Raw genomic sequence first — 12,436 nt, forward strand, 5'->3', positions numbered from 1 at the left:
CTGGATCAGGCCACAGGGCGGTCTGTCTTGTCCAGTCTCCCGTCTCCAGCTCCGAGGGCCTTCTGGCGGTTCCCTCATTGCGAGAAGTGAGGTTACAGGGAACCAGACAGAGGGCCTTCTCAGTAGTGGTGCCCACCCTGTGGAACGCCCTCCCTTCAGATGTGAAGGAAATAAGCAGCTATCTTATTTTTAAAAGACACCTGAAAGCAGCCCTGTTTAGGGAAGCTTTTAATATTTAATGTTGTGCTGTTTTTAACACTCGATTGGGAGCCGCCCAGAGTGGCTGGGGAAACTCAGCCAGATGGGCGGGGTATAAATAATAAATTATTATTATTTACAGTGGTGACTTATATGCCCGAAAGGGAAGTCTGCAAGCAGGACTTGAGCCTTGCAGGAGCAGCTCTCTCGCCCCTTGAGAGCCCCCTCAACTGGTTCTCAGAGGCCCCAAACACTGTAGGGAGAATATAGTCATGATGGCTAGCAGCCACTGGTGCCTGCATCTGCCCTGAATTTGTCTAATCCTCTTAAAAGTGCATAGGAAGCTGTGTATGAACAACACGGGTTCATCTAGCCCAAGCAGCATCTCCTCTGACTGACAGCTGCCCTCCACAGTCTCTCAGGCCAGGGAGGGGTCTGCCCCACCCCGATTCAGAGATCCTTCCAACCACAGATGCCAGGAATCCAACCTAGGGTCTTCTGTATGCAAATGCCTACTCTGCCAGGAAGATGTGGGCTGGCTGCTTCCAACTCACCGTGGTTATTTATGTATTTATTTGCATTAATTTGTTCTGATTTTGTTCACGCTAAAGGGCCAGGAAGGGCACTGACTGCCCTCCCCTGCTTTGAGTGCCAGGGCTTTTTGTTCATTTACCGCTCCCAGAGTTTCAGGAGAAGATGCCTGCCTGTTTGCTGAGTTCAACCATGAGGACTAGAAGCTTTAAAAACAGGGATTCCTGAGGTTCTGAATTCTGAGCTCTACACCTCTCAAAGGAGGTGTGTATCAGCATTGTGTATCGAGTTCCCAAGCAAGAGCCGTAAGAGAGGAGAGGCACACAGAGAGGAGGAATGAGACGCCAAGGGCACTTTACTACAGCAAGGCACCCTAAGGCGTCAGCCACAGAGCAAGGAAAGGACATGTGTGCGAGACTTACCAGCCTGATGTTGTCCTCTGGACGGAGCAGCATGAACATTGCTTGGAGGTGTTGCTGGAGGTCACCTGGGATGGAGAAGGAAGGATCAAGGTGCAGAGCCTGTTTGGTACAGCGCTTAGAGTGTCAGGCTAAGACCAGGCCCAAATCCCCACTTGGCCATGAAACTCTCCCTGGGTGGTCTTGGGCCAGCGACTACCTCTCAGCTTAACCTACCTCACAGGGTTGTTGTGGGGGTTAAATGAGGAGTGGGGGAAGAACTATGTATACACCGCCTTGAGCTCCTTGGATAAAAAGGTGGGATATGAGAGCATTAAATCAAATGAACAAAACACAAGTTCTATCCTCCAAATCCCAAACATTTCCGTGTTCAGGCTTCAAGGCCCACAGAGAAGGGGTCCAGTAAATATCAAGGCCTTGCTACCACCTCCTCCTCACGAACCCTGGTCCTCTGGCACATGCAGATGACAACGCAGAGAGCTGCAGGATGGCGAAGGCAGGAGGCAGCAAGAGATTCTTTCACCTCCCCAACTTCAAACCGCAAAGGAAAGTAGGACTTTTTCCCCGGAGGCGGCCGGGATTCCTCCTCACCACAAAGCCAGCCCCACACAACCCTGCCACTGCGGCCACATCTCTGGGTGAGTGGAATTCTGAATCATGGACAGTTAGCTGGGGCCGGCCCATCCATTAGGCAAACGGATATAGTTGCCTCAGGCGGCGGCTGCCGCAAATGCTCGCAGCAGCAGCACCACAGTTCAGGAAGACCTTCCAGCCAGGGAACAGCATTCAAGGAAGGTGCAGAGCAGGGTATGAACAGGGGAGAGTCCTGGGGGAGGCACCGGGGGCCATATTTCAAAGAACCATGGAATTACTGAGTTGGAAGGGACCACAAGGGTCATCTAGTCCAACCCTCTGCAACGCAGGAATCTTTTTGTTCAACACGGGGCTCAAACACACAACCCTGAGATTAAGAATCTCATGCTCTAACGACTGAGCAATTTTACAGACAAACCTGCCCCACTGGCTCTAAGGCTCCCCCCCCCCCCCAATTATAGAAAGGTGTTGTAGGCTCATAATGTTTTGGAACAGTAAAACAAAATGTTAACATATGACCTTTTCTGGTTTGGGGAAACAGTCTTTAAGGAAGCAACGCCACCGATTTAGTAAACAGTTCCAAAACAGGCTATCATCTGAAAAAGCCTGTTTACTTGAGCTGTACGCAGAACGTTCACAATGATTATACTGTATAATTACAGAAAGTAAAATAATGAGTTTTAATTTTATTTCAGGATTACTTGGGTATGGTTTGTTTGTGGGTAAAGCATAATTTCAGGGTGTTAATTATAGTAGAAGGTTAGACTTTACAACAGATAACTATATTGCTGGATCTTACTTTTTGACAATGCGGAGGGGAAAATGACACTGCTTATTACTGAAGGAGTGGTACTGAATTATTCCTTTGTATGCTTGCGGGATGTATATAAAATCTGAAAATACTTAAAAGTGCTTAGAGAAAGCCTTTCCCTAACTTGGTGCTCTCCAGCTCTTTTGGACTACAACTCCCATCAGCCACTTGGCTGATGGGAACTGTAACCCCAAACAGCTGGAGCACATCAGGCTGGGGGACGCCGGTCTGAGGCCATTTTCCTGGGCTGCCCAAAATAGGCAAAAGAGAGAAAGAGAGAGAGAGAGACCTGGGTCTTTTTGATTTCGGGATGGGGCGAAGGTACAAGGAGGGGGGGCGGTATTACCTGCATGCTTGTTGCGCCGGTGGCTGATCCTGGGGGTCGAGGATCCATTTCCACGCGGGAGGAAGAGGGCAGCACCTTTTACCGTGAGAAAACTTTCGCTGATGCTGCAAGAGGGAAAAAGAGAGAGAGAATTAGCTAAAAGGGGAACAAAACCTCATATATATAGTCCGTTGGGGGAAAGCATGAAAGGTCCTGGACCCAGAACAACAGCACTGTTGTCATCAAAGTGGGGGAAGAACGGGGCATGAAATCAGCCTCTCCCCCTTTTTTGTCACTGGGGGGCTTGGGGCAGAGTAGCTGTGGGGCTCACATGTGCCCCCCCAATCTCCATCACCAGTTCCCTCCCTACACACACACAGTCATCACAGTGCTGCAATCACCCTGAAGCAGCAGTGCTGTGCAGTGCTTAGAGTAGCAGGTCCACAGTGACCTGGGTCCAACCCTGCTCTGGGTTGACCTTGCACCAGTCGCTCTCTTTGGGCCTCCCCTGCCTCGCAGGGTCGTTGCGAGGTTTTATTAAAAGAGGGAGAGGGACATATGCAGCCTTGAGCACCCGGGGAGGAAAGGTGGGGTTGCAAATGTTCTTGCTATTTACGAGGGGCCCCCACAACAGAATAATAATAATAATAAAAAAAAAATTATACCCTGCCCTCCCTGGGCTCAGGGCGGCTAACACCAATAAAATCACAATAAAAACATAATAGGGGGAATAAAACCAATTTAAAATGCAGGTTAAAATGCAATTTAAAATGCAGCCTCATTTTAAAGTAGCCGATAAATCAAGACCATAAGGGGAAGGAAACATAAGGGTCAGACTGAGTCCAAACCAAAGGCCAGGCAGAACAGTTCTGTCTTGCAGACCCTGCGGAAAGATGTCAAGTCCCGCAGGGCCCTGGTCTCTTGGGACAGAGCGTTTCACCATGTCGGGGCCTGTACTGGAAAGGCCCTGGCCCTAGTTGAAACCAATCTAACCTCCTTGAGGCTCAGGACCTCCAAAGTGTTGTTATTTGTGGACCTTAAGGTCCTCCGCAGGGCATACCAGGAGAGGCGGTCCCATATGCTGAAAAGTGGCCTTGCCGTATGCGGGGTCAGACCATGGTGAGGTTTGAGCGCATGAAGGGGACACAGGGTTGGCTCAGGGTGGAGAGGAAGGACTGCAATGAGACTCTCTGGCACATACTGTATTTTTTGCTCTATAGGACACAGTGGACCACAAGACGCACCTAGTTTTAGAGGGGGAGAACAAGGGGAAAAAAATTATCTCCCTCTCTGCGCAGGGGAATCCTGCTCTTGCAGTGCCCAAATGGGAAGCAGGCCAGCAGCAGTAACTCTTGCCACTGAGGGTCCTCAGTAAATGCCATTCAGAGGCCACGTGCCAGTCTGATGGGGATTTTGATGCCCAGGCAGCTCTGCAAATGTTCTGCAGCAGCAGCAGCAGCAGCAGCAGCAACCTGCCTTTCGGAAATGGTTCTTTAAAACACACACACACACACACACACACACACACACGCAAAACAAAAGCCACCCAGACATTTAAGGTGGCTGGCTTCTCAAATGCCCTATTTTTATTTGAAAAGACATCTGCAATTTGTTGTGAAATCCATCACAGCTGCCCTGTCTGTGGTTAGAAGTCTCACTCTTCCGCAGAAGCCAGGGCCCACGCTCTCTCTCGCACACACAAAGTTGTTGCTGTTTTGCTTTGTGTTGTTTTTTATTTTATTTTAAAAAGGGGTCAACCAGAAACCACGGTGCTAAGCGATCCAGGCTCACCCTGGCGCTGCCAAAAGGACTCCCATGCTTTAAAGAGAGAGAGAGAGAGAAAACTCAACTCGGCCAACCTTTAAATGCTCCCAAGAGAGAGACCAGGCCCCTCTCCTCCTGCCTCCCCCCCCCTTTTCCTTCTCATGTTTAATGAACCAGGCAAGTCTATTTGGCATCTTCAGTGGGGTTTATTTAAAGAAAGGGAAGTTTAATTAAAGCGCCCAGCCTGCTGCAAAAAGAAACCTATAAAATTTATTTATTTTTATTCTGAGAGGAGGGGAATTAGATAAAGAGCAGGCCAACTTTGCAAACGCTTCCTGGACAAATGCCTGGAAGGAAAGGCTCTTTGTTTTGTTTTTGCATTACTGTAATCTATTGTGAGCTGCCCAGAAAATCATCTGATGGAAAAGTGCAGCGGAGCAGCTCCAGAAGTAATACATTTAGGACCCTTAGGAAGTTCAGGGACAGGAAACACACAGCTTCAAAAGTACGTGAAGTGCATTTGTTTTATTAATAGGAATTATTAGGACTGAGAGACAGAAATGTGTTACTAGCAATAGCATGGCAGTGCCATTTAATAGCCACTGATAGACCCTATCCCTAATCAACCTTTCAAAGCTAATGATCACCACCACACCTTGTGGAAGTGAGTCCCACCGGCTAATGACTCTTTGCATCTTTCTAAACCAGGGGTGGGGGTGGCCAAATCTGGCATCTGGTCAGCCACAGGGAGAACAGGAAGCTGGACTATATGTTCCCCCTCCGGTCTGATCCAGCAGCCAGGCTCACTTCTGATCTTCTTACGCACCCTCTAAGCAACTTGTAAGAAAAACACAGGACCAGTAACATGTCAAAAGCAGAGGCCGGCTAACAACGATGCCACGGGCCATGAATCACCTTTCATTATTGTGGCTGAATCATCAACATTTATGACCTTATCTAACCATTCTGCTTCCCATGTCATGGAATAAACACTGCCCCACCCCACCCCGGAAGTTATCGAGCCTCGGCTTCTCAAAAGCTCTGGGCACAAAGTCCACAATCCGGCGCACCTGAACCCCTTCTCCAGGTGAGGAGCTCTTGACTTCCAGCAAGGAATCTTGCCTAGCATGACTTATAAAGAGACAGAGAAGAGAGGGCCAAACCAAGTGGGATTTCTTTCAGGGTTGATCCACATCAGCTTCTAAACTGGCCTTTCTCAATCTGCCCCATTCTGGATGTTTGGGACTACAGCTCCCATCAGCCCCCAGGAAGGCTGCTTTAAACAGGTAACAATTTTGCAATGCTGGTAAGAGGTAGACCCCCAGAGCAGAGGTTTTTGGGCTCTGCTCCCAGGTGGCATGCACAGCAGCTGGTCTACCTGTTGGCTCCCTACCCTAATTCAATGCTTCTCTTCTTTAAAATCTGCATCTTCTGCAAAGCTCAGAGTCTCATCTCCAGCCCCAAGTTTTTGTTCACATTTGCTCCAGACCTCTCTCCTTCCTTCCTCCCTCTCTCACCTTCTGTACTGCCAAAAGTTAGACTGGGAGTTCCTTGGGGCAGAGGCCTCCTTTTGCTGCTGCTCTGCAATGCAACACACACACACACACACAAAATTTATCCCTTCCAGATCTCCTTGCCAACTTCAGAACTCGGTGGTTTCTTATCAGAAAATGTTCAAAAGGCTAACCAGCACACAGTCTCCAAAGAAGGCCCTATTGGAGAGGCTAAGTTTTGCTCTTAAGAATGTGGAAGAACAGATTATTCGTGCATAACCAGGGGCGGGAGGTGAGAAGACCCGAGAAGGTCAAATGAAGACAAACAGAATGAACAGAAAAGCAGCAATTGTCTTCAGTACAAAAACAGGAACCCAAAACGGGAGGGACAAGGAAGAAGACCCAAAGCAGATTATTATGGGGCAGAGTTGCAGAAATACAACCCAGCCTCGTAGCTCGCCTGGAGCCAGGTGAAGCAGAACGCACACCTTTGCATCGGCTATGCAAATCTGAGCACGCCAAGTATCAGCTTCAGAGATAAGCCCCAGGTGAACACTGGCACAGATTGCTTATTACTCGAAAGGAAAGTTTGCACAGGAGGCATGCATATGAACGGCTGCAAATCCACAAAAACAGGATGTTGCACTGGTTGGAGGACTTGTCCCGCCCTTCACACCACAGGCTCTCTTTTTTGCACTTTCACCAAGTTTCTAGCCCTCATGATGTGCTTAGAAAGCTTGCAAGCTCTCCCTGTCTTCTTTTCAGCAGTTCAAAGACCTTCCTCTTTCAAGTAGCCGTTTAAGTAGGAATCTTTATCCCAGCCAGCATCTTTCATGGGAACTACTTTTAACTGCTTTGCACATATTTCTAAACATTTGTTTCTAAATGTTTGTTTGTGCTGGTTTTATATAGATGGAATTGTTTTTAAATATGAAACTTTTAAAAAAAAGTTTACATGATTTTCTTGTTTCGTGGTGGTTTTTAGAACTGTGTTTCTGCAACCCACCTTGGGATCTGATGGTAAAAAAGGCAGCTAAGAAGTTGAATGAATAAATGAAATATAAAGCCTGGTGAAATCCAAAAAGGTGAGAGGGGTGCCTACACACACACACACACACACACACACACACACACACGCCTCAGATTCAATCCCCACTGGCATTTCCAGGTAGGGCTAAAACCCTGGAGAGCTTCTACTAGTCACTGTTGACAATACTGAGCTAGATGCAGCAGTGGTCTTAGTATAAGAAGGTTCCATCGTTCCTTCTTTAAGAAACATGAGGACTAGATTCTTGGTCCATCTCCACATAAGCCAGCTTCCTACATTCCTGTTTAAATCAGCCCTTTAATCAGAACCGTGTAGAGTACAGCATCTGATTTGCATGCAGAAGTTTCATTCCCAATGGCACCTCCAGGTGGGACCCGGGGAAAGACTCTGGAGATTTGCTGCTAAGCAGTGCAGGCAATCCTGAGCTCGCTGGACGGGGAGGTCTGACTCAGCATAAGGCAGCTTCCTATGCGCCTGTGTACATAAGTAGGTTGTTGGTGCAGAGAAAGGAGAGGAACTTGCTTCATTTTTCCATGATCTATGCAGGTCACAAAGTGTTGTTTTTTTTCTTTCGTCTTCTGGGCATAGAATTTCAGCTGCTTTTGCAGGGTAAACACAGCTCTGAGCACACAGTGAGAGAGCCAGCAGCCTAGGAGATGATGGGGCAAGAGGCGGGGGAGAAGGGGAAGAGAAAGACGCCGCACGCGTCATTACGGAGCTGGGGAGAAAAAGAACAGGGAAGTGGAACCTTCCGAGAAAGGAAGTCCAGCCCCGCCAAGCGTGGGAAAGTCACGCCGGCTCACAGCTGCTTGATGCAAACATCTGCACGACCGCAGGTGCCTCGAAAACCCACAAGGCAATGGGGTGTGTTGCAGGGGCAGCTGTGCTAACTTGCCAACAAACAAGGTGGTCGCAGCACACGGAGAGAGAAGAGGCTTTCATTGAAGCCCCAGGGCTGGGTACGACACACCCTCTGCCAACCTGCCGCACTCCAGGTGCTGTGGGCTACAACTTTTATCGGCTGCAGCCACAAGACATCTGCACAAGAGCATTAGGAAGGGGAAAGCTGCTATAGGGACTGGATATTGCACAAAGAGAATAAAGTGCTATAAAACTGATAAAAGGTACATTGTCACACACAAGCTCATCATTTTGCATCAAGACGGATTGATCCAGCACAATACAGTACATAAAAGGTAAAGGTAAAGGTACCCCTGCCCGTAGGGGCCAGTCTTGACAGACTCTGGGGTTGTGCGCCCATCTCACTTAAGAGGCCAGGGGCCAGCGCTGTCCGGAGACACTTCCGGGTCACGTGGCCAGCGTGACATCGCTGCTCTGGCGAGCCAGAGCCGCACCCGGAAACGCCGTTTACCTTCCCGCTGGTAAGCGGTCCCTATTTATCTACTTGCACCCGGAGGTGCTTTCGAACTGCTAGGTTGGCAGGCGCTGGGACCGAGCAGCGGGAGCGCACCCCGCCGCAGGGATTCGAACCGCCGACCTTTCGATCGGCAAGCCCTAGGCGCTGAGGCTTTAACCCACAGCGCCACCTGCATCCCTGCAATACAGTACATACATGCCCCCAAAGCTGCCTCATAGCATGGCAGACCCTAAGTTCGTATAGCTAGCCAGAGTTGAGAAGGTTATTTTGACTGGCAACCTGGACACACCCAGGCACTGGCAGGCAGGAGAGCAATAATAAATCTTATCAACATACAAAAAAACCCACACAGATACGGTCTGGTTATGCAACAAATGTCTGCCACTGGCCTGAACCAAAGCCTGCTTGCTGACTCCAGGTGGAAAAGCTCCAGGGAAAGTTATTTCTGCAATACAGACACACAAATGTTGCTGAGGGATTTTTGTTGCAGTCAAGATTAAATTTTTGATATGTACGTTTTGCTGCTATCATTATTAATTCTTTGTATCTTTATTCTTAGATCTTATTATGACTTATGTGGGGATTGTTTAATTTCGTTGTGTCTGTTTTGATATGTTTTTATTGATTTGCTGATGGCTACTTTTGTCCTGTTTGTGTAACTATGTAAATCTTTTCCTGTTGCAAGCCGCCTTCAGTATGGGTTTATCTATGGAAAGGCAGTATACAAATAAACAATGGTGACATTGAGCAAGCACCCAGAAGCACATGACCTTTTCACAAACATTGGGGGGGGGTGGCTTCACCCATGCACCAGGAAATGGGTTGTTTTCAAATGTATGAACCAGTTTTTTAAAATTACTGAACAACAAAAACAGGCAACACAGAGAAAAACAAACATCAACAACCAAGCAAGTCTGACACAAAGATATTTTGATAATAAAGCTAAAATATAAAATCATGTGCTAATGAAATGGATACAATTATAAATGGGGTATTAAAAACACAACTTTGTACAAAGAAAGAGACAGACAAAGGTCTTGCCTGTTCATAAAGGTAAAGGTAAAGGTACCCCTGCCCATACGGGCCAGTCTTGACAGACTCTGGGGTTGTGCGCCCATCTCACTTAAGAGGCCAGGGGCCAGCGCTGTCCAGAGACACTTCCGGGTCACGTGGCCAGCGTGACATCGCTGCTCTGGCGAGCCAGAGCCGCACACGGAAACGCCGTTTACCTTCCCGCTGGTAAGCGGTCCCTATTTATCTACTTGCACCCGGAGGTGCTTTCGAACTGCTAGGTTGGCAGGCGCTGGGACCGAGCAGCGGGAGCGCACCCCGCCGCAGGGATTCGAACCGCCGACCTAATAACCCCAAAATAGAGGTGGAATCAGAAGGGTCATCAGCGTGACCCCCAAGCTGCTCGTATATTACATACCAACTTCTTTGAGATAGAAATGAACATAACCTGCTTGAACCAGTTATCTAAGGTATGGCATGAAGCCCTGAGCGATTATGAATCAAGCTGCTACCTGAAGACATGCAGTTAATTGTGTAGGTACAAGATTCATGCACCTTTAGCAAAGTGGCATATGAGATAAAATCAATTTTTAAAATCTAAAAACAATTAAAGCTATTTCTACAAACGCTAGAAAAATAAATAAAGTCTCTCCTACAGTTGTACAGCTACGATTTCGCAAATGACTGGATCACACCTCAGGCGAAGTCTCCTTAAACAAAATACATCTTCAGTAGAAGCTTTTTTTTTTATTGGTCTTCCTCAGAAGTGCCCAGGAATAGGTACATAAAACATACCAACAGAATTCAGTAAGACAGTGCTAAAAATATGTACATACACTTAATTTTTTTTGCAGCAAAACAATCGAAACACAAAGAATATACATTTCTTATTTATGAAACTTCTGTGGCCTGGGCAAATCAAAGTGTTTTCAACTGGCACCCGAAACCCAACAATGTCAGAGTCAAGGAGGAACTTCATGTGTGGAGAAAAAGCCTGTCTCTGCATTTCTTTGTGAATCACAGATCTGGGTGCTCATGAGAGCGACTCATGCAACAGGAAGTTTTGAGGACAGGCCACTCTGAATGCTGCCATCACACCAAACATGGTAAAGTTCCCCAACTCGGAGGAGGGAGAGTAGCAAGAGGAAAGGCCAGAGAGCAATGACTCGTGCAGAGTTGCAGCAGGCAGCCTCCGTACGTCTGGAAAGACCCTTCTCTGCCCAGGACTAAGAAGAGCCCCTGCCAGCCAGTACACCCAGGCATCATAATCACCACCTTGGTGCCCTCCAGATGCCACCAGCCCCAGCCTCTGGTAGCTGAACCTGGTGAGGGGTTGTAGTTCAAAACATCAGCAGGGAGCCAGGTTGGTGGAGTCTGCAATGGGCAACAGCAGGGTGGACTGGCAAGCGGGTTGACCTGGTATGATGATGCTCCCAGCAAAAGTCACAAAATCCCAACATTTGTACCAGTCTATCCTCCCTGTAACATTTAGGACACATCAAAGAGCTTAGCATAGAATCATAGAGCTGGAAGGGACCCCCAAAAGTCATTTATTCCAACCCCCTGCACAATGCAGGAATCACAGCTAAAGAATCCCTGACAGGTGCACATCCAACCTCTGCTTAAAAACCTCCAAGGAAGAAGAGTCTACCCCTTACCAAAGGAGGCAGCTCCACTGCCCAACAGATACTACTATCAGAAAGTTCCTCCTAACTTTTAGTTGAAATCTCCTTTCCGCAACTTGGTTTTTTTGGTGTGAACAAACATAAATTACAAGTTTCTCTCCCCCCCCCCCCGCCACTTTCTTTCTCTGCATGGTTTGCTGGAGACCATTTTTGCTCTCCAAAGGCGACCAGGAAAGCCCCCATCTCAAAACCCTACCAAGGCAAGACAAAACTAACCTAAACGTGGAGAGGATCTTTTTTTTGGGGGGGGGGGCTGGATATGCAAGGTTGCATTACAAAATGTGAGAGGGGCAACTATGATCCCACCTACCAGTTCAGCCCCTTCAGGCAAATTAAAAAGCGAGATGCTCAACTGGAGACGTAACCCGGAGTCCCAGAAGAGCTCAGAGAGAGGCTAAAAGGAAGGGAAAGTGCCTGCATCTGGTCACTTGCAGAAAATGCCTTTGGTCACACATTGCTAAGTGAGTCTAGGACACTATAGTCACCCAGAATAGGACTGTAAGGCCGAGTCAAGGAGGTCAGGGTCTCGTCCCGCTCCATATTAGTCAGGGAGCCCAGACCCAGCTATATTTAGGTGAAGCCATGCAAGGAACTCAGGCCCTTTCTCTAATTAGACTCAAGGTGAGGGTGAAATCTGAAGTCAGCACACACTTCTGAAAAGAGAAATCAGCCTGTCGATTCTTGATTCCAGGCAAAGGAACGAGGAGGAGGGGGTGACCCAGGGAGAAGTGGGTTCAGCAAAGCGTGCAGAATTCCCGGGGCGGTGGATCAAGGCGCCTTCGTTTCAGCAGCACCCCAGCACTTTGTAAATCCTCCCTTGACATCAGAACCCCCTCGGACAAGCCGTGGGTTGGAGAGTGAGGCAGAAAAAGATTTGTGCTTTGAGGACTAGGCTCAGAAGAAGAGCATCTGCTCTGCATGTAGAAGAAAGGTCGCCAGATCAATCCCAAACCTCTCCAAACAGAGCTGGGAGAGAAGCCTTTTCTGAAACCCCAGAGCACTTCTGCCAGCTTCCCATGTTCCTGATTCAGCCCTTTGTGTGGAGTCATGAGGACTAGCCTCTTGCTTTACTTTCAGGGGAAGGGCGGCAGCTCTATGGCAGAGCATCTAGTTGGCATGCGGAAGGTTCCCAGTTCGATCCCCTGCATCTCCAGGTAGCGCTGTGGCCAGTCAGTGCAG

At 48.3% G+C, this 12,436-nt stretch overlaps 1 protein-coding gene and 1 long non-coding RNA gene across 5 annotated transcripts in view; one reads left to right on the forward strand and one right to left on the reverse strand.

Moving 5' to 3' along the window:
• Positions 1–12,436, reverse strand: part of SSH2 (slingshot protein phosphatase 2) — a 132,488-nt gene that overhangs the window by 35,465 nt on the left and 84,587 nt on the right. For all 3 annotated transcript variants that reach the window (XM_079955397.1, XM_079955396.1, XM_079955395.1), the window contains 2 exons: positions 2,900–3,003; positions 1,152–1,216 (listed from right to left, as the gene is read on the reverse strand). In XM_079955397.1, coding sequence (XP_079811523.1) covers positions 1,152–1,216; positions 2,900–3,003 — 169 coding nt within the window. The remainder of the gene's footprint in view (positions 1–1,151; positions 1,217–2,899; positions 3,004–12,436) is intronic.
• Positions 1–12,436, forward strand: part of LOC307204320 — a 28,241-nt gene that overhangs the window by 9,314 nt on the left and 6,491 nt on the right. The window contains exon 2 of one of the 2 annotated variants that reach the window (XR_013833578.1): positions 7,121–7,220. The exons of the other annotated variant lie outside the window; for it this stretch is intronic. This is a non-coding gene — a long non-coding RNA (uncharacterized lncRNA). The remainder of the gene's footprint in view (positions 1–7,120; positions 7,221–12,436) is intronic. 2 annotated transcript variants of the gene reach the window in all.

Source organism: Podarcis cretensis, assembly GCF_951804945.1.
Source record: "Podarcis cretensis genome assembly, chromosome: 15".
NCBI classification, from domain to species: domain Eukaryota; kingdom Metazoa; phylum Chordata; class Lepidosauria; order Squamata; family Lacertidae; genus Podarcis; species Podarcis cretensis.